Source organism: Poeciliopsis prolifica, unplaced genomic scaffold (genome assembly GCF_027474105.1).
Source record: "Poeciliopsis prolifica strain line A6 unplaced genomic scaffold, Auburn_PproV2 SCAFFOLD095, whole genome shotgun sequence".
In the NCBI taxonomy this organism is placed as follows: domain Eukaryota; kingdom Metazoa; phylum Chordata; class Actinopteri; order Cyprinodontiformes; family Poeciliidae; genus Poeciliopsis; species Poeciliopsis prolifica.
The window spans coordinates 342,830-370,058 of NW_026562470.1; the positions used below are offsets into that span (position 1 = coordinate 342,830).

A 27,229-nucleotide genomic window follows, 5' to 3' on the forward strand; every position below is an offset into this window, starting at 1 on the left:
CACAGTCACCAGATCTAAATCCAATAGAAAACCTTTGGAATGTGGTGGAATGGGACATTCACATCCTGGATGTGCAGTCAACAAATATGCAACTGATGCTATCATGTTAATATAAACCAGACTCTGAGGAATATTTCCAGTACCTCGTTCAATCTATGCCACAAAGGATTGAGTCAGTTCTGAAGACAAAAGAATAGATTTTAAAATACTGTTGTTAGTTTATAAATCACTGAACGGTTTAACACCACAATACATCAAAGATCTGCTGTTGTTGTATCAACCTTCCAGAACCCCTCAGGTTCTGGTTCTGGTTCTGCTCTGCATCCCCAGAACCAGAATCAAGAGAGGAGAAGCAGCTTTCAGCATCTATGCACCAAAAATTTGGAACAAACTTCCAGAAAACTGTAAAACAGCAGAAACCCTGACTTCCTTTAAATCTCAACTAAAAACACACCTGTTTAGAATTATATTTCAAATGTAGGCTAATATGTAACAATATATTGTTTATTCTATGATGCACGACTTTGTGTTTTTGTGTTTATGATGTAAAGCACTTTGAAATGCCTTGTTGCTAAAATGTGCTATACAATTAAAATTTGATTAGATTTGATTTGATAGTTACAGCACACAAAGAGGAACAGCTTCAGAGGACTTGCTGTACATTTTAGTATCAGGAGGCAATGAAATGAGATGCACTACTAAGCAGTAGCTCTGGACTGTCTACACATTGAGTTTGTGTTTGTTTGAGTCAGTTGGCGAAAAACAATACTGAGCCCAAAAGTCATTTGAAATCATTTAAAATGTCAGTTTCACAGAGAGTCATGACAACAGGAGGGCTTGAGTTCTCAAAGTCTGTGATACTGCAGGATAATCAGAAAAACTTAACTCCTAACATTTTCCTATATTTACAAGGAAAATGTTAACAGTCAACATTTTCCTATATTTATACATGCAAATGTATAAATATAGAAAAATGTTAGCAGTCAAATACATAAATGTATATGTAAAGAATAGCAGAACTGAGATATTGTTTTAGGGTCCATTGGTTCGCACAAATTTTTAATGGGTGATTGTTCAATTTTGCACTTTCCTATCCCCCCAAAATATGGAAGTCTTAGTTTTCCTCTTTTTTTCAGACATTATTTCCCATACATGCTCCTTTTGCTGTCTTCATATACAAAAATATCCACGTCCTGGTAGATTATTCGGTTGTATTTTATTTCATTTCGCTTGATTTTCTTGAGAAGGGGTAGGATATTATAAGTTTACTTTCTTCTTAATCTTCTGGTTTCCTTTTCTTGCCCAGTCACTCCCAACGTGTTTTGAGAATTCAAACGTAAGGAGTTTCCACTTTTTTGAGGACTTTTTTCCCCATTTGAGCTTCATTGATAAGCAATGGGAAACAACATATTTATTTGGTTAAGTAGAAAATGTGTGACATCATTCACAGAACTAAATTCTGACTTCCGCCACAACAAAATACCGCATACATCCGGTTCCGTCCAGCGCCATTTTGATGAAACAGCGAGGAGACGAGCAACACGGATCAACGAGATGGATTTATGGATTTAAACCGAAAAATCATCTGAATTACTTGCATTTCCATTGGGAATATTATCGTCGAAATTAACCATTTTCTCCCTAATCGTGTAACTGACGGATTTAGAAGATTATCGGCTGCTGACTGGGGTGTTACCGTTAGCTGTTAGCTTTTGTTAGGCCGTTGGTGTTTCATAATGTGTTGAGTAGCATGTTAGTTAGCATTTATACGCATCGAACGACCTCAGAGACATTTTAGGGTCTGGTAGTGTCCAAGAAAATCTCGTGGACTCCTTCGGAGGATTTCTCAGAATTTTGGGGACTTTTTTTTTTTACAGGGCCCGGTAGTCTTTAAAAAAGGAACTGCACCAGAACGGCACTAAATAAGACTGTTGCTCGGGAAAGTCAAGGCCCGCTGCTAGCTGCCTGAGCGGCTTGTGGCGCTTTGGGTTTCCACCAAGGACAATTCACCAAGGACTTGGCCTCATTTATATCCGTATCGTTAAATTTACTGTGCTGCATGAGCTCTCTTGGATTTGGTGGCATTACAATGTGTTTTCATGAACTTTGGTCTCGTACGTCGTACATTTTTCTGTGGCACTTACTTGATACGGACTCTGTCCTCTGCGAGCTGAGCCTTCATACATTTTAGCCCTTTCTCTTGTCAAGAGTGTTTCAACAAACTGGAAGAAGGTTTTCCAATTAAAGTCTAAACATTTAGCCTCATGTGTTCAGTGTTGACGCTGTTTTTTATATGACAGATCTGTTTTTCCCTTATCTTGTGCTTGATTGAGGTTATAAGTAGACCTGTAAAAATGTCGTGTGTTCACTATAAATTTTCTTCCAAACTGGACTACAACACAGTCACGTTCGATGGACTGCATATTACACTTAGCGAGCTTAAGAAGCAGATTATGGCCCGGGAGCGCCTCAAGGCCACAGACTGCGACCTGCAAATCACCAATGCGCAGACGCGAGAAGGTATTCTATTTGCTGACACATTGCACAATAACTGGAAAAATTGATTCTGTAAGGTAACATAGATGGAAGAAAACTCATGTGTTTTATACTTTAATGTAGTATTGAATAAAAGGCATAAAGTGGCCTACATGTTTTTGATATGTATTTTGGCAGTTGATGTGATTATTTTCTGTGCTGTTGTTTAAAGTAGCTTAATATTGAAGAACTAATTTATCCAAATGTTGATAAGGCAGGAGTGGAGAAAGCAGCTGTAAAATGCTCTTTATGTTCTGTTTTGTTCCATATCTTAAGTTATTTCAGTTAAGAGCATTTTGAGGTCCACCTGAGCCCTGACCTATCAAGTCCATATTATTTTAGTCATAAAGCCCTCCCAGGCTAACAATGTTAACATTTCTTTTAGTGTAAGCGCAACATGTCAACACGAACCGTCTCGATAACCACTGTACTGTTTATATTAGATGTCATTTGTATTTGTTACACGGATAAAAAAAAGAAAAAGAAAATTGCTGCTTATCCAAAGTGAACCAGTATCTTATACCAACAAGTTACCATTTTACAGTGTTCATTTACTAGTTGGTTAACTATTAAGGGTTCACTAATTGCGTGTTTCTGGCCAGCCACTGATCTTTTAATTTTGACTGACCTAGAGATTTTTAGATAGAATTTTTTTTTCTGTCTAAAAATTTGTCCCCCTATGTTTTACTTATGTTATCTACTCCACTGAGCAGAACATTGAAAATGATTTTATCATCAGTTGTCCAGGTGGCTATTAAGTGCCCCTAAGGTGGATACGAGCCGGTGCATGGAGAGCACAAAAAATACCAGCAGCTATGGTTTCTTTTTTTTGTTTTATGTTTGTTTTTAACATGGAAAGGAGTTTTATATGTAACAACGGCAACTACACAGGAGTGAAATGACCAGACAGATAGAGAGATCTATATTTTTCAATCCCAGTTCTGCACATATTGTTGATAAACGTCTGTGTGTCCACAGGATTTAGAATTTTAATGATGGCTTTGTATTTTTTAGAATACACAGATGATGAGGCCCACATCCCAAAACACTCGTCTGTCATCGTCCGCCGCACTCCGATTGGTGGAGTAAAGCCTGCTGGCAGGACGTTCATTGTGTGCGTATTTTTGTATTCACCAATCAGTATTTTAGCTTTGAGGAATATATTTTCTTTAGGTTTCTGATTGAACTTTACTAATGTTCGCTGTTGTGCTTTTGCAGAGATCGTTCTGACACAGCTGTGGTTGGATCGTCTAGACCCGTATGTAAAACAAACCCAGAACAACACTTTGTCCTCCTCCTCACATCTCTCTCTCCCACTCTATCTGGCTTTAGTCACTTCTCTTGAGAACATTATGTCAACAGAAATCCAGTTGAATATTTTGTTCACTTGTTTACTATATATTAATTTTGTTGTTCTTCAGATTATGACCTTGTTATTTAACGTGTTTCTTGGCAAGGGGCTTGTTGAAGTCACCACAGCTGAAATAATTTATTACTCTGAAAACAGTCCCTCAGTTCTATTTTGGAAATAGCAATTTAATGTAAAGGGTGACTAAAGGCGATGGCGTTAAAGAACCAAATCAGCCATTTTGTTTACATGCATTGAAATGACTGTTGAATTGTTGCCATATTATAGTTTTCACAAAAGATTGAATCTTTCCTGTGTTTCGTAATGAAGTGGATTTGTAGCCTGCTTTATGACCAATGTTTTAAGGTATTTGTAAGAAAAATTGTGGTATTTTTGTATTGATAATTTATTGTCATTGTTGATTTCTGTGAACATATTTTATCTGGTTAAGAACCTAAGGAATTAAAGTGTGCCTGAGATCTATTGTTATTAATTTTGATTCCACTTTAAGGACTGAAGTTGTGTAAGTTGAGTAGATCTGTTAGGTTTTTTTTTTTGTTGTTGTTCAGGAAGTTTTTTTGTGCATAAACATAAACCTGTTCAAATGGTTTCCCATAACTTATGTCACTTTTGTCTTGTACAATTTCATCACAAATATATTCATTCCGCCTTGTTTTAAGGATGGTCTGCACATACCCCATTTAGACCTTCGAAACTTCAGGTTTACATAGCTGAGTTTTTAGCTTCCAAGATATATTTTTGAACAGCTAATTTTGAGCTGATTTTCTTGACTTCAAGAAAATCTGGAACATGTTGAGATTATTTTTGCAAGATCATCCTTCCTTTTGCTAAGATGCTGTAATCTGTTCTCGAACCTGTGATGTTGCGAGACGAATGCCCTGAGAGGTTCTGGAGGCCTTCCATGGTTACTGCAGAGAGAGGTGGAATGGTGTTGTGTGTCCTGTAAGCTGCAGAACCTGTCAATAAAGTTCTTCAGTGGTTCTCTGTCAGAACCACTTGCACCAGATCCCTGTGTATTCGCTCCAAGGCATCCTACAATTTTTAAAAATAATTTTTTATTTCAATGCTGGTGCCCCCTTCTACTCATGTGCCATTTGTTTATGAACAGCCTTTTTAAAAGCAGGACACAACAAACTCAAAGTTTTGTCTGTATTTTAGATTTACTTTTAACTCTGAAATAGATGCTTATGATGCTGTTCTTTCTGCAGTAGATGAAGCCTGTTTTTAGAGAAGATGCAGTTTTCCGTGATTAGTCTCATTTTATTACGTTTATATTTTAGTCTCAAAAACTCATGTTAAATTAACACTAATTCTTCAATTGTTGAATTGGTTGGGAGAATTAGCCAGAAGAAGGGACTCTGTGGACTGGGCCTGGTGTATACATGTGTAGCTTCATGGATATACCTTTTATTGTTTTGCATTAAACAGCTAATGTAGCAGAAATGATTCAGCCTTGTGTGGCATCATACTAAGAGTAAACCTGATTATGTTTACCAAACCTAATTGTGTTGGTTGCTCTCACTTGATTGAAACCCATAAATGATAATGTGATATCTGGCTGATTATCACAAGTTTAAAGGAATGCACTTATAAAAAAAAAATCAGGTAAAATTAGTTTTTTTTTTCTTGGTGTTTTTACTGTAAAACTTCTGATACTTCTAAAGGGAAGAGAAGTGCTTGCATGAGAGACAGATACAAAAAAACGCAGTTAAAATTTTTTGTTAATGTAAACTATTTTGGACAGATGTTTGAATCCAATTTTGGAGAAATATTGAACAATAAGCCCCTGCACATTATTAATAATCAATGTCCTGATTTGAACATTTGATTTGCTGCTTAAGTGTTATGACAATATGCTGATGATGTTGTGAAGACTTGAGTGGACTGGACACAGATGTGGTGAACTGTCTGTGCTCTCATCTTCCAGTGTGTGTTGCTGGAAAAGTTAACATTTTTAATGTGTATACTATTGATTTTCCTGCAGACGGACTCTTCTCCTTCTTTGACTCTCGCTCAGCTTGCTAAGGTACATTGTCCTTTTTTTTAAATGTTCTTCAAAGGTGTTTGTGGTTAGAGTTGAGAGAATTTAATATTTGATTTTTGGTTCAATGTTCACATCTTTCCATTATGCATTTTAGACACCAAACCTGGTTGATGCAAATGCTTCAGAGGAGGACAAGATTAAAGCCATGATGACTCAATCAAACCATGATTATGACCCAATAAAGTCAGTAAAAGGATGTTTTTCTTTACTAATCAGGCTGTCATGTGTGTAAATGTTCTATTTAAATGTTTTGTGTAGGGATTCACTTACGTCAATTTCTCTTAGTTACTCCAAGAAAGCCATTGGACCCCCACCGGCTCATTATACCTGCTTTCGGTGCAACAAGACTGGCCACTACATCCGGCATTGCCCCTTGCTAATGGTGGTAATCATTTTAGTTGTAATAATCAGTAGTTTAAACTCTTTAGCACATGTCTGATTGCTAAGAGTTGGGGTCTTATCATGCTTGTAATGACAGTAGATTTTTTTTTTCTTTTGTTTGATAGGTACAAGATAAAAGTGTGGAAGGTCCCAAACCAGTGAGGATCAGTAAGGGGATACCACAGAGCTTCATGGTGAAAGCTGACCCAGGCGCTAAGGGAGCAATGTTGACCAGCACTGGAGAATATGCTATACCTGCTATAGATGCGTATGTAATGGAGTCATTTTTCTTTCTCCAAGTATCTTCTCTTGTCTCACAACACAAGACATTTTAAAATAACAAAAATTCAATCTCGATTGACAGGGAGGCCTATGCTCAAGGAAAAAAGGAACGACCTCCATTTGTTCCCCACGACCAGTCGTCATCTGAGGATGATTCGGACCCGATCCCCGATGAACTCCTGTGTCCGATCTGCAATGACCTGATGACTGACGCTGTAGTTATACCCTGCTGCGGAAACAGTTACTGCGATGACTGTGAGTTGTTGAGTCATCAGCAATACAGCTTTTACTAGTGACAATAATCATGTAGAACAACCAGTCATTACTCAGTTTAGAGATCGATTTTTTTTTTCTCACCTTGAAGTTGTGTGTTTAGCCAGGGTTGAAATGCCTTTACCCTGCTCCTCGCCTCTTGTTTAAGTGAATCTGTTTAACCGTGAGTAAGGATTCATTCCAGTTTTTATAAAATAGAAACTTGACTGTTTTGAATGAGGTGAAGTTTTAATGAGGCTTCATTTACAACATGTTCACTTCATTTGTTTTTAAATGAACTTCAACCTTTTCCAGACTAACTACATAAGAGCTTTTTCTAGTGTTGGTCTTAATCTGTCCTGGTGTATTGTTGAAGGGAATCCAGTGTGGGAAAAACTTATAGAAAGAGATGAGCTCTGAAGTGTCTTTATTTTGAGCATCTAAAGAGAAGTTATCATTAACAACCTGTCCATGCATTCTTAAAAAGTCTTAAAGTTTTGAATGCATTAACTGTATGTTTAGTCCTTACAATGTTTTAAGTTCATCAAAAATTTAAGGTAGCCTTAAATACATTAATCACAGGTCCTAAATTTTGTCATGACAGGACTATTTTATCTTGTATATTTTATGTTTTTTTCTTGCGGGACTTTTATGAATCAAAAGTTGTCGTCCCAATGATATCAAAATTGCTTTCTGTGACTTGAAATGCCCTTACTAGCTGGCTGTTTTGCATCTGCCATCAGTAAGTGCATATGTACCGCTAAGAATCACAAGCACCATAGAAATGTTTTTATCTCTGTACTTGATTTTAATAAGCAATAAAATCAAGCAAACTATTGGTTTTCTAATAACAAAAAACCAATAGTTTTTGGTATTAAAATACATTCTAGGTGGCATTGAAAAGTCTTAAGAATCATACATTTTGCTGAAAACGTTGAGACCTCCATGGTATCCTGCTTATTTCCAGGTATCAGAACTGCTTTGCTCGACTCAGAGGAGCACATCTGCTACAGCTGCAAACAGTCGGATGTTTCGCCAGATAATCTCATTGCCAACAAGTTTCTTCGACAGGTAATTTACTTGCGTGACTTTTCTAAAGTAGTTTTTGGGTTGAGCTTTGCTCTTAGAAGTGATTTTTAACATTCTGATTTATTGCAGGCTGTGAACAACTTTAAGAATGAGACAGGCTACACCAAACATGGCCGGAAGCAGGTCCAACACGCAGCTCCTCTTCCTCCTCGTCCTCAGCTGGTCAGACCTTTGCCATCTAGACAGCAGGATCCCCTCCTGGCCAATGCTGCTCAACCTGCTCCAGCAGTATCTCCTAAAGTGGAAGTCCCGCCGCCTGCACCTCGTCCTCTTGCTACTGCCCTGGTCTCTGCTCCTCCTCCTGTTTCCACCGCCGCTCCTGCTCCTCCCGTTTCTACCATTATTGCTGCTCCACCCATTTCCACCACCTCTGCTGCTCCATGTGGTCCTGATAGCTCATCAGCTCCTGTGACTCCAAGTCCTTCACCTCCTCCTGCTGCTGCTCCTGCTGTTGACCACGAAGAGGCGTCACCAGTTGTTGCTCCTGTCGTTGACCTCCGTTTACCTGTGGTCTCAAACAGCCAGGGTGAACCACCCCCTCCAGGGTAAGTGTAACTAAGGATGTTTGGTTTTCAGCTTGTGTCGTCAAGAAGCAAAACTTCTTTTCAATCATTTTGTTTTTCTTTAGGGAGTCTGATCCAGAAGCTCGGGTGAAACGAGCTTCTTCAGGAACACCTGAAAGACCTTCACAGGTGGGTTTTTGAGAAGAAGGTTGAATGTACAATACATGTTGTTCATTTTCTGACCTACTGATCAATTTACTCAATGCTTGTAGTAAACACAATGACACAGCTTAAGGTTCTGAACAATAGCTTGAAGGTAGAGATTTATTACTGGGTTATTGTTCTTTGATCTGCACCAGTCATGCTTTGATCTGCTGATGCATATTTTTTGTAGGAACTATAACAAAGCATACATAAAACAAAGTACTACAATCTTTCGAGATTAAGGACATCAATTTGTCTTTCAGAAGTTTTATGGAACGTCCACAAACTGTTGCAGCTTAGTTCGTTCAAACACAAAAACTCTAGGAGTAAATGACTAAAATGAGTCATTTATTTTCAAAGAGCTTTTAACATTTTATTTTCTTGCTTAATATAGAAAGTACATCGTTAGTGGAAATGGTTTGTTTAAGGCTTTTCTGCTATAAGAATTAGGGATGCATAGATAAATCAGCCGATGTTTAATGTGAAGCCGATTTTAACCATCAATGTTATCTACGTCCACAAAGGTCTAAAAATCAGCCTCTCTTGGTCTGCTGTGAGAGGCACTTTTGAATGTGCCTTCAAAAGTTTTTCTTATTGTGCAACTCTACTTCAAATGTAAATTTAGAAAAAAGCATTGAGACTTACATGTAAGCTGAAACAACTGAAAGCAACAATTTGTAAGCTGTAAAATGCCTTAAATCTTTTCTCCACAGAGCTACAGTTTAAATGTTATTGGCCACCTGCCCCTTTCAAGACCAAGCCATCCATCAGGTGAGAAGTATTTTATTTATTACCATCTTTTTCAATATTTTAAAAAGATTGTTTTTATCTAAACCAAATCTATGCTCTGTTAGGTCACCAACCACGATCCAGCCAGTCTCACCGAGGAGGAAACAGACACTGGTAAGACCTCTCGACTAGTGCGCTCCAGTCTCTTCCATTTGTATAGGAAGCTTCCCTCATCCTTCTTTTGTTTCTTCAGGTACAGAAGCAGAGGAGAGCATCCCTCCTCTCATGTGCAAAGCGCTCCTGCTCTTGCCCCTGCCCCCCAAGTCTACCCTGCTGCCCTATACCAACCCGCACCGCAGACTTACATTCCCCAGTACAGCGCAGGGCCAGGTCTCATTCCCCCTCCTGCTATTAGTTTCCAGCCTCAGCCTGTTTATGCCACTGGACCACCTGGCCTTAACCCCCCCTGGGTCGCTCCTGGTGCCCAGCCCCCTCTCATGCCATTGCCTCCGTCCCTGCCACAACCCCCTCTCTCAAAAGAAGAGTTCTACAGACAAAGGCACCATCGACAGGACAAGTACGTGTTTGGTTTTTGCTTTGGTGCTTAGTAATTGTTGTTTAAACTCCAGAGTTTAGGAGGAGATTATGACATGAATGAAAGCAGTAAAAGGTAACATGAGATGATGACTGTTTCTGTTCCCTGCCAATGACAGAGTTACGTCTAAGCTGGATGAGTTCACTAAAGATTTCCACGAAGAACTCATGAAATACAGAAATGCATCAAAGAGACGAAGACGGTCATATTCCAGGTAAACTTTGTGAAAAACAGCTACACTAACTCAGAAATACCTTTACCATTTCAGAAAGGTAAAGGCAAGGGTAATTTTATCTATGAAGGAACAAGGCAGTACAAAGTGCTTTACAGGAATTCAAAGGAAATACAAACAAAATAACAAACCAAAAGAAAGAGCAGAAGAAGAAAAAGCTAAAAATGTTGATCCAAAGTAAACAAACTAGCAGGATACATAAAAATTCTGAGTAAGCTCTGGGTTAACTATGTGCGTATCCTGGGTTTTGCTGTTTCAGAAAGCTGTGTATCAGCTGTCCAGAGTCCACTGACGACCGCAACATACTCTGTGAACCATCCCTGCTCTTTTGAACAAACCCTGAGTTTATTCTGTTTTAGCTGAAACCTGGCACAAGGAAAGCATCAGAAATGAAGTGTTCTTTTCTGTGGGAGCCTGTACATGTTGGAGAGTAGATACTCTGCAGTAGTCCCTGTCAGATGAGGGTGATCATACTGCAGTTAGATGTTTCATCATTTCCAGACTAATATATTTTCTAGCGTTACGGTTTTTCGCCACAGTCAAAACTTCTGCCTGCACATCACTCATATGACACGAGGACATTCTTTGTGCTGCACTCCAGATCTTGGTAGAGAAGTTACTGTAGTACATAAACTGTTAATGTACTTCAGAGTAAGATTCATATTCACCTCCTGGAGGTGAATATGAATCTTACTCACATTAAGATGGTGAGGTTCTGCTGAACACCAGGGTTTAATCCCTGGCTGGTGCTCTTTATTAAAGCTATTCTGTTTCTCTGCTATGTTGTTGGTATCAGGCATGAAAAGCTTGTTTTTATGTACATTTTATTTTACAATGGAGCTTTTTAAGTAGGAGCCCTCCCACTGTTGAGCCCTACATCATTGTGACTAACATTTATAAGTAGCTGCTATTTGAATTATGTTATCTGCATGCCATTGATGAGGGCTTTTCTACATTCTCACTCACGTTTAGTTCATGGGTAACTTGACTCAGAATGGAGTCACCTAGTTGATATCTCCTGTTCTGAAATCAAAAACCCACCTACCCAGCTCTGACTATCATAAAGCTGGGCATAGAGTCCCAGTGGAAGTCATCACGCTGACGTGTCAGAAATCTGTCTGTCATGATCTGAACTGACTTTATAAATGCATGTTATTATGAGACTGACATCTGATGATAATCAGCTTTATGATATGATTATCATGAAGCTGGACAAGTTTGTTCACTTAAGCTCTGAGAAGAAAGTGGCCTCTTTCTACAGTCATGGCCAAAAGTTTTGAGAATGATTCAAATGTTAATATTTACAAAGTCTACTGCTTCAGTTTTTATAATGGCAATTTGCATATACTCCAGAATGTTATAAAGAGTGATCAGCGTAACAGCAATTAATTGCAGAGTCAATATTTGCCTAGAAAATGAACTTTATCCCCCAAAACACATTTCAACTTCATTGCAGCCCTGCCTTAAAAGGACCAGCTAACATCGTTTCAGTGATTGCTCCATTAACACAGGTATAGGTGGTGATGAGGACAGGGCTGGAGATCAATCTGTCATGATTAAGTAAGAAGGACACCACTGGACACTTTAAAAAGAGGCTGGTGCTTGGCATCATTGTTTCTCTTCTGTGAACCATGGTTATCTCTAAAGAAACACGTGCAGTCATCATTCCACAGCACAAAAATGGCCCAACAGGAAAGAGAATCGCAGCTAGAAAGATTGCACCTCAGTCAACAATCTATGTATCATCAAGAACTGAGGACAGAGGTTCCATTGTTGCCAAAAAGGCTCCAGGGCGCCCAAGAAAGACCAGCAAGCGCCAGGACCGTCTCCTAAAAGTGTTTCAGCTGCGGGATCGGGCTGCCAACAGTGCAGAGCTTGCTCAGGAATGGCAGCAGGCAGGTGTGAGTGCATCTGCACGCACTGTGAGGTGGAGACTCTCGGAGCAAGGCCTGGTCTCAAGGAGGGCAGCAAAGAAGCCACTTCTGTCCAGGAAAAACATCAGGGACAGACTGATATTCTGCAAAAGGTACAGGACTGCTGAGGACTGGGGGTAAAGTCATTTTCTCTGATGAATCCTCTTTCCGATTGTTTGGGACATCTGGAAAACGGCTTGTTCAGAGAAGATGAGGTGAGCGCTACCACCATTCTTGTCTCATCCTGAAACCTTTCATGTGTGGGGTTGCTTCTCAGCCAAGAGAGTCGGCTCTCTCACAGTCTTACCAAAAACACAGCCACAAATAAAGAATGGTACCAGAATGTCCTCCGAGATCAACTTCTCCCAACCATCCAAGAGCAGTTTGGTGATGAACAATGACATTTCCAGCATGATGGAGCACCTTGCCGTACAGCAAAGGTGATATCTAACTGGCTCAGGGAACAAAACATAGAGATTTTGGGTCCATGGCCTGGAAACTCCCCAGATCTTAATCCCATTGAAAACTTGTGGTCAATCATCAAGAGACGGGTGGACAAACGAAAACCTAGGAATTCTGACAAAATGCAACCATTGATTGTGCAAGAATGGACTTCTATCAGTCAGGATTTGGTCCAGAAGTTGATTGAGAGCATGCCAGGGAGAGTTGCAGAGGTCCTGAAGAAGATGGGTCAACACTGCAAATATTGACTTGCTGCATTAACTCATTCTGTCAATAAGAGCTTTTGTTACTCATAATATGATTGCAATGGCATTTCTGTATGTGATGACAACATCTGATATACACACATGAAAACCAGAGGGCAGCAGCTCATGTGAAAATATAACATTTGTGTCATTCTCAATACTTTTGGCCATGATTGTAGTCAGAGCTTGTTAACTCTGCTTTCTGAAACAGGGTCCTCATGAACACCTTGCTGCTCTGAAACTGGAAGATATTTTAAATATTCAAATTGAAAAACAAAGCTAATAAATAAAACAGAAAATAAAGACACACAACCCAGATCATAAATAAAAAGGATTGTGTCTCTGTAAATATTTAATTTTTAATAATTTAATTTCCCTTTGGGATCAATAGTTTGAACATGAATTTGAAACAAAATTGGTATTCAAAAATATTAACCAGAATGGAAATGATTGAGTCCATTTTAATTTATTATGGGATTAATGCAGATTGTGCCAGGCTTATTCTAGAGTCACTGTGTAGCAGTATTTAACTATTGAGCCGTTGCATATTGTTATTACATCTGGAAATGTTGTGCATGCACTTCACGATGTAAAGCAATAGATGATTCTTTTACATGACGTCCATAGCTGCTGCTGCTGTAAAACAATTAACAAAATAAAACCTGGATATGTAGGTATTGATTCAGTGCAGTGTGCCACAGCAAATGGGAAAAAAACATTGAAGAATAGTTGAAAAACAATTGTAGTCTTTTTTTTCTCGATCTTTGTTTGCTATGCGCCATAGAGACTTGTTGCTATGGCAACTAACAACAATGCTGCTTAATGTATCAGGATTCAACACCAACTTCAAATTCAAAATACTTAATTCAGCCCAACAGGAAAATAAATAAATAACTCCAAAGACACAGTATCCAAACCAGAAGGAACAGTTGTCCATGGAGACAAGAATCAAAGTTTGAAAAAGAGAGAAAAAAATCCCAACAAAAGTACAGAACAACTCCAATTTGCTGCCAATGTAGAGCGGTGCAATTCTAGAAAGCAAAAAAAAAAACAAAACATGCCAACATTTCCCATAGGGAGAACAGAACATTCAGTCTATTACAGTACTATGTTTTTAGGCTTGATATTTATGAAAGCCATTGTAGTTAATCTGTGCAGATTAGCTACTGCTGTTGAAGCTAATCTAACCCAGCGGTGGCTGATTAGCTCATTTAAACCCCTGCTCTAGTGAAGATCTGTCAGTTGGTGTATACATTTTTTTGTTTTTGAATTTAACCAAAACACACAGAAATCTACATTACATTTAAATCTTAAAGAAGTTGGAATCAAATAACTGAACTACTTGCATCGCCTCACAATTTTCTTTACGTTAAAACATTTTCCTGCCCTTATTCAGTTATTGTAGTGTTGACAATTAGTAGTAAAGCATGGCGTCCCTTTTCCTTTTATGTATCAGGCATATGTTTAAGCTTAAGAATGTTATATTGACATCTAAACCAATGGTAGTCAACGTCGCTGAGCAGCTTTTTGCTCTCCAACTAGGAGATGAGGAAAGGATCTTGCACTCATGATGCCATGCTGCAGTGGGTCTGTACGTTTTTCTGACTTGTTGAATAATTTGCTCTCTTTCAGATCCAGGTCCTACAGCCGTTCTCCATTTAGCCGCTCCCCGTTCAGCCGCTCCCCATATTCCCGCTCCAGATCTAGATCCAGGTCTTACTCTTTTTCTCCCAGTCGATCCCGTTCTCGCTCCCATGGCCGGTCCTACCCCCGCTCCCCTTACTCCAGACGGAATGGACGGAGTTATGGACGTTCAAGGACAAGGTCCCGCTCTCGCTCAAGGTCTTATGGGTACCGGCGCTCCGGCTCACCACGTTCTCCTCTTTATCGAGCTGGAGGCTGGGACGGAGCAGAAGGCCCCAGAGTCTATAGGTCTCGAACACGGTCACGCTCCCCCGGCAGCTATCGGAGCCGCAGCCCCGGCGGAAGAAAGCCCCCTCCTCGGGAGTTACTAGCATACGAGCTAAAGGGACACAGTCCTGTAAGTCATGACCGCTGGGACAGAGAACGGTACAGACAGTGGGAGAAGGAGTACGCAGACTGGTACAACAAATACTACAAAGACTTTGACAACCAACACCCCCCTCTGCATCATCGAGGTCATGGCAGCAGAGACAGAGAGCGGGAGAAAATATGTGCGTCATCCAGAGATTATTCTCCCCAGGGGAGAGGAAGACGAGGCAAAGAGGAGAGGTGTGGGTTACCTCACAACCCCCCATCATCCTCTTCATCAGGAGCCAAGTCCAGCACTAAAGTCCTGAAGTCAAAGAAAATCAAAAAGAAGAGGCCTGGAGAGGAAGCAGAGCAGCAGCAGGCTGTAGACAGAGGTGACGCTACACCTGTTAGAGATGAGCCAATGGATGAAGTATCCAACGCTAAGACTCCTTCTATCTCCTCAAGACCCCTCCTTACAGGTGGTGCTTTGATGCCTAAAGGTACATCTTCCAAAGGCCCAATTGCTATGGCTAAACCAGCATCTAAGACCCAGACTGACAAAACTAAGAAGGACAAAGGCCCAAAAGTGAAAGCTAAAATTAAAGTGCAGGTTGTCAAGGCAAAGAGTGAGAAGGTCAAGAAAAAGCCTGGAGAAGGAGCGGCGACCACAAAGAAGGACACTTCGATCTCTTCATCTGCTGTCAAACTGGGTAAGACTGCCAAGACCAAGCCAGATGATGCTTCCGTCTCAGCTGCACCGAAGAAAGAGAAGTCTAAAAGCTTTGCAGTGAAACCTGTTGTGAAGACTTCTTCCACGGCCTCCCAGAATCAGCCTCTACCTTATCACTCCCTCCAAGAAAACCCCCGGTCTGGCCATGATTCACAGACCAGGAGAGATCCCAAGAGCGCCACTCTCCTCCTCCCTGGGCACAGACCTCCACTGCTCCTGCGGCCTCCATCCCCAGTAGAGAGTCGGAGGAGGATGGGGGATGACTGTCGTTCTTTACTTGGACCCCCCGACAAGCTGAGGAGAATAGATGGAGGCAGTCTAGTTCCCCACGCACACTTGCATGCAAACCCCTTTCACAGAGTCCCACCCCCCTTTGACAGGCCCAGTTTAATTCCTCTGTCAGGGACCAGAGAACTGGGCCGAACAGATGCAGACCGAGGACCTCTGCTGGACAGTCCGGTGAGTTGCTCTCAACAGCTTCTGAGCAGAGCTTTGTGTTTGTTTCTGAACTTAGATGCTTCTCTGCTCCTTCATACTTGAATGTAATGAAAGGATTGCCACTCAGCATTTCATTAGCTTCTACAGAGCACTGGGAATGAGACTCACTTGATTCTGTTGCATTGGACAGGGAATGCATCTAAATGGAAGTCATAAAGTATGTTAGGTTTTATAAGCCTGTCCATAGTTAAATATGAACACCGGAAATATGTATTGCAACATTTACATTTAGCCTTGAAAATACCTAATAGTAATATTTTTCCATGTTTTTTAGGTGAAATGCTCAGGGCTTCAACAATTAATCATGATAAAACAATTCTTGAGCTTGTCGTGTTAATATTAGAAGAACTTTTATAGCTGCAGATGCATTTTTTGCTACAGACACAGCAACTTTACTATCTGTTCAACCTTCTTGTTATACTGTCTATGGCAGTTGCTAGGGCAATTCTCACACACACACACACACACACACTGCCCTGCTTCAAGAATGAAAACATTATTTAGCTTTTGTTGTCTTCAATGGCTTCTCCATGGAAGAGGTTGTTTTTAGAGATGCATTCATCCAATATTGAAAAAAAATCTAGATTGGAGATCAGTGACAATGTGCCCGATACATAAGGGCAAATCTGTTCTGTCATTTCTGTTTTGTGCTCTGAGCAACATCATGCTTTATTATTTATTTTACACAGGCTGCTATACTCTGAATTATACTGACTAAACAAAATAAAGTTGTGTTTTTACATGTTTGACCAAGCTTGTGAAGCTATTGGTGTATTTAAGTGTACTTGTGCGTGCAGGGTTATCACATGAATTAGAAATTTGACATTTTTGTCTGTTTTTTTGTTTTGTTTTTCACTTTTTCTACTTGAAAGACTCAGAACATCTTGTCAGTATTCTGACAAGATTTAGTGCATCTTGTCAGGATACTAAACCTGTAAGATCAGTGTTGGAAGTTTTTATTTTTTATTTAAGTTCTTAGGTATAGTGCATTAAAGTTGCAGTAGAAAAATAAATATTTTCTACATATTTGTTGAAACTGTCACTTCTTTGACAGGATGGTATGAGCAGAGGTGAAAGGAAGCGGGTATGGTCGGGTACTGTGTACCACTAAAAGATTTAGCGTGGTTATGCAGCACCGGCAAGAGAGGGGCATGGCTGTCTGCTGTAAAAAAAAAAACAGTGGGCGCCATGAGTGCACCCACTAATCAGCCGTGATTGATTAAATTGTGTTTTAGACTGTTGTAGAAAAACTAATCAGTTAATAGCTTAGTTTTTTTCTCATTTCTCATCGTTTCTGAACTGTTCGTGTTATGCCAGCAGGGGTCAAATAAGTCTATCGTGGAAGGTATTGAGTCGATCTCAGCAGTAGGCAACAAACTGAATGGATGCTGAGACCAGCATGTCCTTCTCTGACTCGCTTATCAAAATGTTTGCAACTTTATTAAAGAATTTTTAAAAAATCAACAAAACGTATTCAAGTTAATGACCCAACAAAAATAATAATCTCAGCAATTTTTGTTTCAACTAGGTGTTGCGCAATTCTGTGCGTTTCAGTTCCATTACCAAGATAATAAAAAAAGATGATTTAAAGACCAACTCTGACTAGCAGACCAGGAGTTTAAACGATCTAATCAACCACTGCTGTGTTCAGGAGAGCGCTTATTAATATTCACAAAATAAATATCAAGCTTGGAAACCTAATATTGTAACAGACTTATGTTTTTAACGTAATCTGCTTGGCTGGTGAAGTGCAGGTGGTTGCCACGACAATGGTGTGCTTAGCCGACAAAGGGAGAGAGAGATTAAAAAGGTAGGAGTGGTTTAAAGTTCATCACCTGTTTGAGTTGTTTACCTTTGCTGTGGCGCATGACAGCCGCTGCAGTTTCTGAACGTTCAATAAACGACAGACTTAGATTAATTACCTCGTTCATTTTAGACTGTCATTCATAACAAACATCAAATATGACAAACATATCTTAAGTACCAAACAAATGGCTTCTATCGCAATAATTATGCGAAATTAAATTAATTATCTAATATTTTAAAAATATATTTTTGGGGCATCTCGCTTTGAACTCAGAGTCTGAGAGGCGTTTCCTCTATAAAACTATTGTTTTGCCTCTTACTTAGTGGAAATATTGATGTTGCTGATACTTTCTTCACTGTTGAAAATGAGGCTCTAACATTCATAAATGACATTGAAATAGAATACAGTTCAACATCTGGTTTGAGGGGATTCTTTGGAACCTGTTGGAGAAAAAATATCCCAACTTCAGAAGATGTGTCTGTAACTTAACAGAGCTATGAGGTCCCTATCACTATGAGAGTCAGGATGAGGAGGCTCCATGTCAGGAAGATGAAGTGGAAGCTTCAGGATCTTCAGAACAAAAAGGCTTCAGAACTACTACCAGGCCTACTGATCATCCCTCTGTCTGGACACAGAATCAATGTAACCAGTTTAAAGGCAAAAATGAATGGTTATAAAAAACTGGGATGCACTCCATGCCATGATGTTCAGAATGTAGGTATCATGGTGTCAGTATTGCCAGTAGGTTGAGGGAAACATGACTCCATCTGCACAGAAACTCCAAGGCACAAAGAAGAATTTATAGATATATATATAATTTAAAGAAAAATACACTTTTGTCTCAGAACCACCAAAAATGTAAAACTATTTTCACCCCCGGGTATAAAACAGATAATCTGAGAAAAATCAAATTCTTCCTCCTCCCAGTTCTACCTCAAAACTAATCAGAGCCAGGGGGAGGGACCTAGTGCTGTCAATCACCTTTCCATGTGGCACTGCTCTCCTTTGTTCCCTCTTGTCCCCTTTCTCTTTGCTATGCTGCAGCTAGCATAGCCTATAGTGAATGCTAAGGCTAGTTAGCATGGCCACCAACAATGGCTTACTGTTAAAGTTGTTTCTCCACCATTAACACATCTAGCAGCGAGTACATGAGTTGATTGACAGCGCTCAGACTCTCCTCCTGGCTCGGATTGGTTGTTTCTGACCAAGAGCGGTGTGTTAGATAGCAATAGTAGCTCAGGTAGGAGGTGGACGAGATCATATTTTCATAGATTATTATATGTCTTAGCAAACTGTCATGACATGACAGTTCAACAAATATGTAAAGAAACATATTTTTACCCGTAATAAAACAATTGGTTTTAAGGCTTATGTATTACACCTAAGAACCAAAAAAAAAAAAAATAATTTTTAGTCTCCCATAAAAGAAAACCATTTGATTCAGATCACCAGCTGATACCTCGGCTCTATTATTTTGAGCTCAAATCATAACTTTTTTTTTTTTTTTTTTTTTTTTTGGGCGTCAGGAATAATTTAGTTGCTTTTGTCAACAGAAGCCAATGAGGAAGATCAAGCTGAACAGAGATCTGGGGAGAAGAGGCAGCAGTGAGGCAGCACCTTCAGATAGATCTCAGTCCGGCTCTGAGAAGTCCTCCTCTGGCTCGGATCGATCTGCTGCTCTTCACGGCTTGGAAGGAGAGAGACACAGAAGTACTTCAGAGGGAGCTGGAAGGAAGGAGACATCAGCATCTGTGGATAAAGGAGCTTCCAGAGAGCGACCCAGCAGCGCTGGAGACAGACAACGAGGCTCAGACAGGGAGCGGGACAGGCTGCCTGCTTCAGACAGAGACAAAGAGTCAGGCTCCAACAGGGACAGGGACAGACCCAGAGCATCTGAGGACAGAGATGAGGAGGGAGCGAAGGAGATGAAGACAGAGAGGAAAGCCCCCAGCAGTGGAAGTGGAGCAGCTCGCTCTGTTTCTGTGGATAAAATGACAATCGGAGAGAAATCTGCCTTTTGCAAAAAACTGGCAGATCAGGAGAAACCAAGTGGTTCCTGTAAGGAGAGGATGGAAGGTGCAGAGAGGGCTGCTAAACCTGACAGGTTGTTATACATCTCATTTTGCTGCTTGTCAGTTGTCTCTTCCCAGGGCTGATAGAAAACATAACTTATCGGTTCTTCCTGTGAGCGCCCTTGAAGCTGGATGTAAATATATTCTCTGTCTTCCTAGGAGCCGGTCCAAAGACAGAACCGAGAGGAGTGGTCTCTCTGGAGACAAACCAGCTGTTACTCAAAGAGAAGGTAATTGGGAGATCTATGAAGTCACTGTAAAAGATGACTTGCAGTGTGAGTAAGTTTTATGAATAAAGTGTTTATAACATTTTTTCTGCTGTCTAACAGAGATCAAAGAAGACCAGGAGACGGCTGTGAAAAGCAAACCCAGGATCAGTCGGAAGGCTCTGCCGAGCCATGTGTCTTCCTCCACCAGGTCAGTCTTTCCTACTTCTGTTTCCACTAAATGCTTTGGTTGTTTGAACTAAATGTGCTCTGAGTCCAGACATTTCTGGGTTCTGAACTAGGTTTTTTGGTGCATGTGTTACAGCTTCCAATTGAAGGGTAGAATCCTGTGAAAATGTTAAACTATTTCGTTTTTAACATGACCAAATTTTTCACATTTGGTCATGTTGAATCTAAGGCTACATAATATGTTGCAAATGTATCAATATTACAATGTCACTCACCAAGTAATATACATTTTGCAAACAAACACCTTGAGGGCAATAAGCGTTGGCTAGTTATTTAAAGTGCCATACGTACAGCATAAAGACTTTAATATAATTATCACAACCTTCATTGTTAGACTCACATAACTTCCTAAATGTTGTGCGTCTCTAGTTCCCACCATAACTTCAGTGAGTGGCATTGGGATTATATTTAACACATGCAAAGTGTTGCATAACAGGGTTTCCCCCATAAAACTTGCTCGGCCCGGTGTCGGGGCACTGAGGCGGTCTTGTATGTTTTTGTATTAAAAGATGTTGAGTTGACAGGAAATGGAAAAATATTATAAAATATTGTAAAAATATTGCAATATTGATGGTAAACATTGCCAGTGAAATGCTGTCTAAACCCAGAACTACACCGTTGTAAAAACAACAAGTAAGGAGACTTTGGAGGATGCTGTGAAACTGAGCAGACGTGCCCGACCTGCATTCTCTAACTTATCCATTAATATGATAAGCAGTGCTAAACCAAGTCGTGGACTGGGTAAATAAAGCATAGAAGGCAAGTAGTGTGGAATGGATTCATGGCTTCAAAACAAAGACCGAAAGAATGATGAGAAGGATTTTGTCATGATGGCTTCGGTTGGTTACCTAGAGAAAGAGGATAATTGCTGGTTAACTTTTCATTATAGCCAATGTTAATTTTAAGTCCATTGAAATTTGTAACATTTAACGTCAAAGAAAACATTTAATGTCCTATAAAATGAAAAAGAGTCTATACTTACCTGAAAGAATTTAAACCTAATCTCATTTACTTACAAGAAACACGTTTATCTGACATTGAGCATAAAAAACTAAAAAGAAATTGGGTGGGTTAAGTTTTCTTTTCTTCATTCAGTTCAAAGTCAAGAGGAACAATTTTGCTGCATAAAAACATGTCGTTTTTGGTACTAAAATTATATCTGACCCTTCAGGTAGATATCAGAATCCTGCAGTTTTATGAATGAACTGTATATGACGATAGTCTATTTATGCAGGAGGTTTTTCTTCAGGTCTTCCAAGCACCAGGGTTTCTAGTGCTGGGAGGGAACTTTAACTTCGGTTTAGACTCTGTGCTTGACAGATCTTTAGACAGTCTGTTCTCTAAATCAGCTAAAATAACAATCTCATTTATGGAAGATTTAAATTTAACAAATACCTGGAGGCAGATGCATTCACAGGATCGAGATTAGTCATTGTATTTGGATCCACACAATGGATGCAAATAATACCCAAATTATTATTCAGGTACCTTTTGCCCGAATAGATAATTGTTTTGATATCCAGTTTGATATTTTCTCGAGTGATTCATCGTGAATACCTTCCGAGATTCTGAGATTACTTGGTGATCACTGTCCATTGGTGATGTTGGTGTCTGTTCCTGACAAAGTACAGATGAAGGCTCAACCTGATGCTCTTAAAACAACCTGAATTCTGTACCTTCATTAGGGAACAAATTAATTTCGTCATTTTAACAAATGGATCATCTGCTCCAAATATTTTCATTTATTGGGACACATTAAAAGCACTTCTGAGGGGCCAAATTATATCATATACTGAAGGAATAAAGAAGAAATATACAGTTTAGCTTAATACTCTTGAAAGACAGATTTCTGACCGTGAGAAAACATAGCAACATGTCCCGACTGAGGACATGTTCAGAGAACTGGTGAATCTGAAACTAAAACACAACACTATGCATACATATCAAGCAGAGAGCAATAATTAGTTCCAAAGAAAAATTTGATAAACTTGGAGAAATGCACAAAGTATTGGCATAGCAACTTAAAATTGAGGGAAATAAATGAACAATTAACGCTATTGAAGCCCCCCAGAAGTTAGAACAGAGAAATGAGGCTCAGTTTGATGCATCCTGGCTTTGTGGCCTGTTAAATGCGTGAACTATGAACCCCTCTTCAGGGGATCATTTTGCTCTGAAATGCTCAATGCAACAGACACACTTGCAGTCTGGCTTTATAATTTTTTTTAAAATTAAGACTTTTCCATTATTATAATTTTTTAAAGGATTAAAAACAAAACCAACCAATGCTTAGCCTGGATGGGAGGGCGAGGAAAGCCTGGCAGGCCACCAGGCTTATAATACACTTGGGGAAACCCTGCATAATTATGAAATGAATGAAAACATGGTTTTCTAAAAGAAAAATAAGTTGCAACATGCATTTGTATTTAGCCCCTCAATCATGGGTGCCTTTAGGCACTTTAGGAAGTTAGCTTAATTTATCTTCTAATCAACTCTTGACAATTTCCCATCTTTATTTTATGTTTTTATCTTAAACTGTTTATAACATGTGCCCAGCTTTCTTTCCCGTTTGGTTTTCAGGATGCTGTTCTCTAATTTTCTCCAACAAACCTCCGAGACTTTCATAGAGCAGATGTAATTATACAAATATTAAATGACAATGTTCTAGTTTGTCGACTTCTGAAGGAAGTTTTATTGTGGGTATGGGTGCACCAATAAATCTTCCCCACTTTCCTTAACTTTGTGTGATTGGACATTGACCTAAACTTGGGAGCAAGTAATTAATTTTAAGAATGACAATAACAAAATTATTCTGTTGATCTTTTTTTTTTTTTTTTTTTCAGCATTTCCATAAGCTAAACCACCAGCTCACTAACACACTGGCCAACTGGGCCAGAAAACATTTTAGGCCTCTGCTTCATATCAAGCTAAAAAGCAGACATGAAGTGTTAAGATGTGAACGCAGATAACACACATAACTTATTGGTTCATATCATTCTTGAGGGAGACTCATTTCACGCCTCTGAAAGCACGACTGTAGCTTATATTTGTGGTTCACATTGAGCACAAGCACTGTGTTTTTTAAACTTGGTGCTTCTTCACAAAGTCCATATAAATGTGATACCAGTGAAGCTTTTCTGCTAGAACACCTTCCAGATCATCCAGTTTGAGAGAGAGGTGAACCTACGTTTTCACGCCGTGTTCAATAAATGATCTCTAAAACTTGATTTCAGGAACAACTGCTCCACAGCAAACACCAGTCTGGGGTTACTCCTCTATATGAAACATACTTCATGAAAACAAGCAACACTTAGCCTGGCAGGGGGTCAAGAACTTATTTAGGGTAACAATTATTTAGGGCATTTTAAATCAAGGTTTTAAAATGAATACAATTGGTTGCTTCAGTAAGAAGAAGGTAGAAATTGTGGTGAGACAATCATTTCAATTCAATCTTGTCATATATTTCTGCTCTTAAAAACCTGTTAAAGCTTTTGAAATGTTCCAAGTCCTACATTCAGTTTAACATTTCCTTTTTCCAAAAGGTCGGCTCCAGAGAGAAAGCTGGAATCAAACAGAGAGCAGAAGAAGAGTGTAACTTCTAAAGCTGCTGAGCTTCCTCCAGCCAGCCCTGTGAGGAGCCGCCATCACAGCCCACCCCCTGTCCCAGCGCAGGAGCTGCCGCTCATCCAGCCACCGCCGCGCTCCAAGTGGGAGAGAGACGACGACGACGACGACGGACAGGAAGACGATCCCGGCCCACCGACCAAGGACCCCTCACCATTGACGGAGAAAGGCAGAGGCAGAGAGGGACACCATGACGCAGCCAAGTCTGTTAGAGCTGAAACCCAGGAGGCTGTGAAGGAGGAGAAAAAGGGAGCAGTCAGGGAGGAGAAGAAAGGAAAGACGCAGAAAGAGGAGGGGAAGACTGGCAGGACTACACAAAAAGATTCAGACAAACCACACAGAGCAAAATGTGTGAGGGAGGACAGCCGAGGAACCAAAGAGGAGAGAAGATCTTCAGCGAAGGAGGAGGAGAAGAAAGGTGGAGGAAGAGAGGAGGGGAGAGGAGGAGGAGGAGGAGGAGGAGGAAAGGAGGACAGAGCTGCTGGAGGAGGACGGGAGGACAGCAGGAACCCGGAGCCCAGGAGACAGCGTCTCTGCTCAGACCTGACCCGTGAAACCGACGAGGCGTCCTTTGTCCCAGACTATAGCGAGGGGGAGGGCTCGGAGCCAGAGAGGGGGCGGAGCAGCAGCCCCTCCCCGTCCCCCGCAAGGCCCTCCCAGAGCCCGTCACTTAGCAACCACAGCGACTCGGCCACCACCACCGACAAGAAGAAGAAGAAACACAAGAAGCACAAAAAACACAAGAAGCACAAAAAACACAGCAGCCAGGACAAAGACAAGGAGCCCAAGCAACACAAGAGCAAACACAAGAAGAAGAAACACAAAAAGAGCAAAGAGAGGGAGGTGGAGGAGAAACAGGAGCAGGAAGCTCCGTGCTAACATCCCAGGAATGTTTGTTTGTTCATGGAGAGTTTCAGGAAGAACCGGCATTTTCTACTGGATCGCTCCAAACACCAGCGCTGTCTCTAGTTGCCCCTGACAACAGGATGGCTGTTGGGGTCTCTGCTTTTTTTCTGAAGCGGTCAGTGAGCAGAAGGAACCTGTTGACCACAGACAAGCAGTGAGTGCAAATGAGAGGAATAATCGCCACTGTACTCAGGGATGATGAGGCTGCTGCTCCGCCGGCTTCGGTTGGTCTGTACACAGATTTGCTTTGCATCAGTTCTCCGTTGTTTTTGCTTTTCAAGCAAACTGTCATTGCTTTATTTGCATTTATTTCCAGAAGACTGCTAGGAGTTTTGCATGTTTTAGCACAGTTATTTGAAAATGATAATTCTCAACTTAAAAAATTCTTTTTTTGTTTATACGGGAGTTCATGTTTTATCAAAGAATGCATCTACATGAAACACCTTTCTCACCCAATTTAATCAAAAGAAAAAAAGTTGCCACAAGGAAATGTAAATAAATAAAATAAAAATAAAAAAACGAAGAAAAATCCTGTGGAAGTAAAACATTATTTAGCTTAAACTTACAAAATTGCTGGTATTAATGTGAAAGCCGACTGTTGTGTATTCAGACCACACTGGATTGTGTAAATCAAGGATGTTTATTTAATGATGAATAAGTTTTTTTGTTTCTAAGGTACAGTTACTGCAGCAGAGAATGTTTATGTGGATGAACTGGTGTGAAAATGAGGATAACTGTTCTTTCAAATAACATGTTTCAGTTTTAATAAAAAAGTTTTGAAATCAAATGATTTTGAATCTGCTGCATTAAACAGAAGATGTTTACAAGCTGCATTATTTCTCCAGCTCATCTTCCTCCTACTTGGGCATGACAGAAACAGGAACACCCAAACATGGACACTCCACAGATACAGTGGCTTTCTGGTGACAGTGAACACAATAAGCCAATAAAAACACAATCGTAAAATAAATATTCAACTGGAAGAATTGTTTCCCAATTAGATTTGGTTTATTTTCATATGAATATGTATATAAACCAAATCAGGTTTACGATACACATTTCTGAAATATGTTTGTCGTTCTTGATTAAAACCTTTTGAAGAAAGCATTTACAAAACCCTAACCTCAAAGTTTAAAGTAACTTGTTTGCTTTACTTCACACAAGGAGTCTGAGAATTTCTTGTCTTGTCTCCAGTTCCACGTCCGTCAATTGGCCCACATCACTGCTGCTCTGTTTGTATTAACATGTTTATTTTTCAATTTTGGGTCTTTGTTGGGTCAAAATATAAAATCAAACATCTTGTATCTCCCTTACATACAAAACAGAAGACACTGAAAAGGCATTTAAGGAAAATTATAGAAACTTGTGCTCTCAACTTGAGCCAGCGGATGACAAAACATTTGAGATATTTTTAGATTCACTAGATTTTCCAAACATTGGACAATCGCAAAATATATGTGCACAGATTACAGAACTTCAAAATGCAGTTAAAGGAATAATGGGTTTCTTAAAGAATGTTGTAAGGTCTTTAAATAAAAGAACCTTATCTGCTGCTCTTGACATCAATTAACCAAACACTTAAAAATGGAATACTCTTCTCTATTCTGTCCTCACACAGGTCTGCTGTCCACAGGTCTGCTGTCCTGCTTGAGACAGAGAGCAAAAAAATAAGAAATCCAAATGTTGAATCATCTGAACTTTAATTTCTCTTTTTTGTGAAAAGACACAGATACTTGAACAAGCTGTCTCAGCCAATTCAGTCTGCAAAATGCTGGACAGACTGAATTTTAATAAAACAACCACCAGGGGGCGGTGAGACAACAGAAAATAGGATGTTAAGAAGTCTTTTATTATTACATACACCAATATACTCTCCATTATGGAAAGATGCTGTTATCACAGTTTCGCCTAAAGAAGGTAAAAATAGAGAATATTGTGAAAACTATAATACGCTAATATCAATATTATGATTTAAATTATGTTTATGAATTATGAACCTTTTTCTTAGTGTTTACATTTAATCCTGATATATTAAAATTCAACTTTTTTGTTGAATTAGAAATGAATAACTACAAGTGTAAAATTCATATCACAATAAAATTTAACAAATAAATTCAATGAAATAAATAAAGCCTGAGCCATCAAAAAATACTCAGAAAATTCTTTTTTTTTATTTTATTTTGGATCTTCATGAAGCCTTGAAGCAAAAACAAAATAAATTTTTTGCCATGTCATTTATTTTGTGATGTATCACATTTGGCTTTTCTTAGAACTTTTGGCTCAGAACAATGTGAGTTTTAGATGCAAAAA

At 39.7% G+C, this 27,229-nt stretch overlaps 2 protein-coding genes across 4 annotated transcripts in view; both read left to right on the plus strand.

Moving 5' to 3' along the window:
• Positions 1-27,229, plus strand: part of LOC129353719 (protein kinase C beta type-like) — a 189,418-nt gene that overhangs the window by 105,769 nt on the left and 56,420 nt on the right. The window lies entirely within an intron of this gene.
• On the plus strand, positions 1,490-25,735 carry LOC129353718 (E3 ubiquitin-protein ligase RBBP6-like). 3 transcript variants are annotated; one of them, XM_055023065.1, is made up of 20 exons: positions 1,490-2,520; positions 3,550-3,649; positions 3,754-3,793; positions 5,889-5,930; positions 6,043-6,131; positions 6,234-6,333; positions 6,455-6,597; positions 6,694-6,866; positions 7,831-7,934; positions 8,022-8,497; positions 8,581-8,644; positions 9,373-9,430; positions 9,514-9,562; positions 9,642-9,965; positions 10,102-10,197; positions 14,468-16,019; positions 19,419-19,969; positions 20,097-20,167; positions 20,267-20,354; positions 23,932-25,735. In XM_055023065.1, the coding sequence occupies exons 1-20, from the start codon at positions 2,355-2,357 to the stop codon at positions 24,890-24,892; spliced, it is 5,247 nt and encodes a 1,748-aa protein (XP_054879040.1). In that variant the 5' UTR covers positions 1,490-2,354; the 3' UTR covers positions 24,893-25,735. The 3 variants fall into 3 exon arrangements, with proteins under 3 accessions (XP_054879040.1, XP_054879041.1, XP_054879042.1); XM_055023066.1 differs by having other exon boundaries at positions 6,234-6,330; XM_055023067.1 differs by lacking the exons at positions 5,889-5,930; positions 6,043-6,131; positions 6,234-6,333; ... (12 more) ...; positions 20,267-20,354; positions 23,932-25,735 and having other exon boundaries at positions 3,754-4,910.

Excerpts from the sequence above, each read along its gene's own strand:
- LOC129353718 (XM_055023065.1), top strand. The coding sequence starts at position 2,355 with ATGTCGTGTGTTCACTATAAATTTTCTTCCAAACTGGACTACAACACA. Across the intron at positions 6,132-6,233 it reads CATGATTATGACCCAATAAA|TTACTCCAAGAAAGCCATTG; the intron begins GTCAGTAAAAGG and ends AATTTCTCTTAG. Across the intron at positions 20,168-20,266 it reads AGCTGTTACTCAAAGAGAAG|AGATCAAAGAAGACCAGGAG; the intron begins GTAATTGGGAGA and ends GCTGTCTAACAG.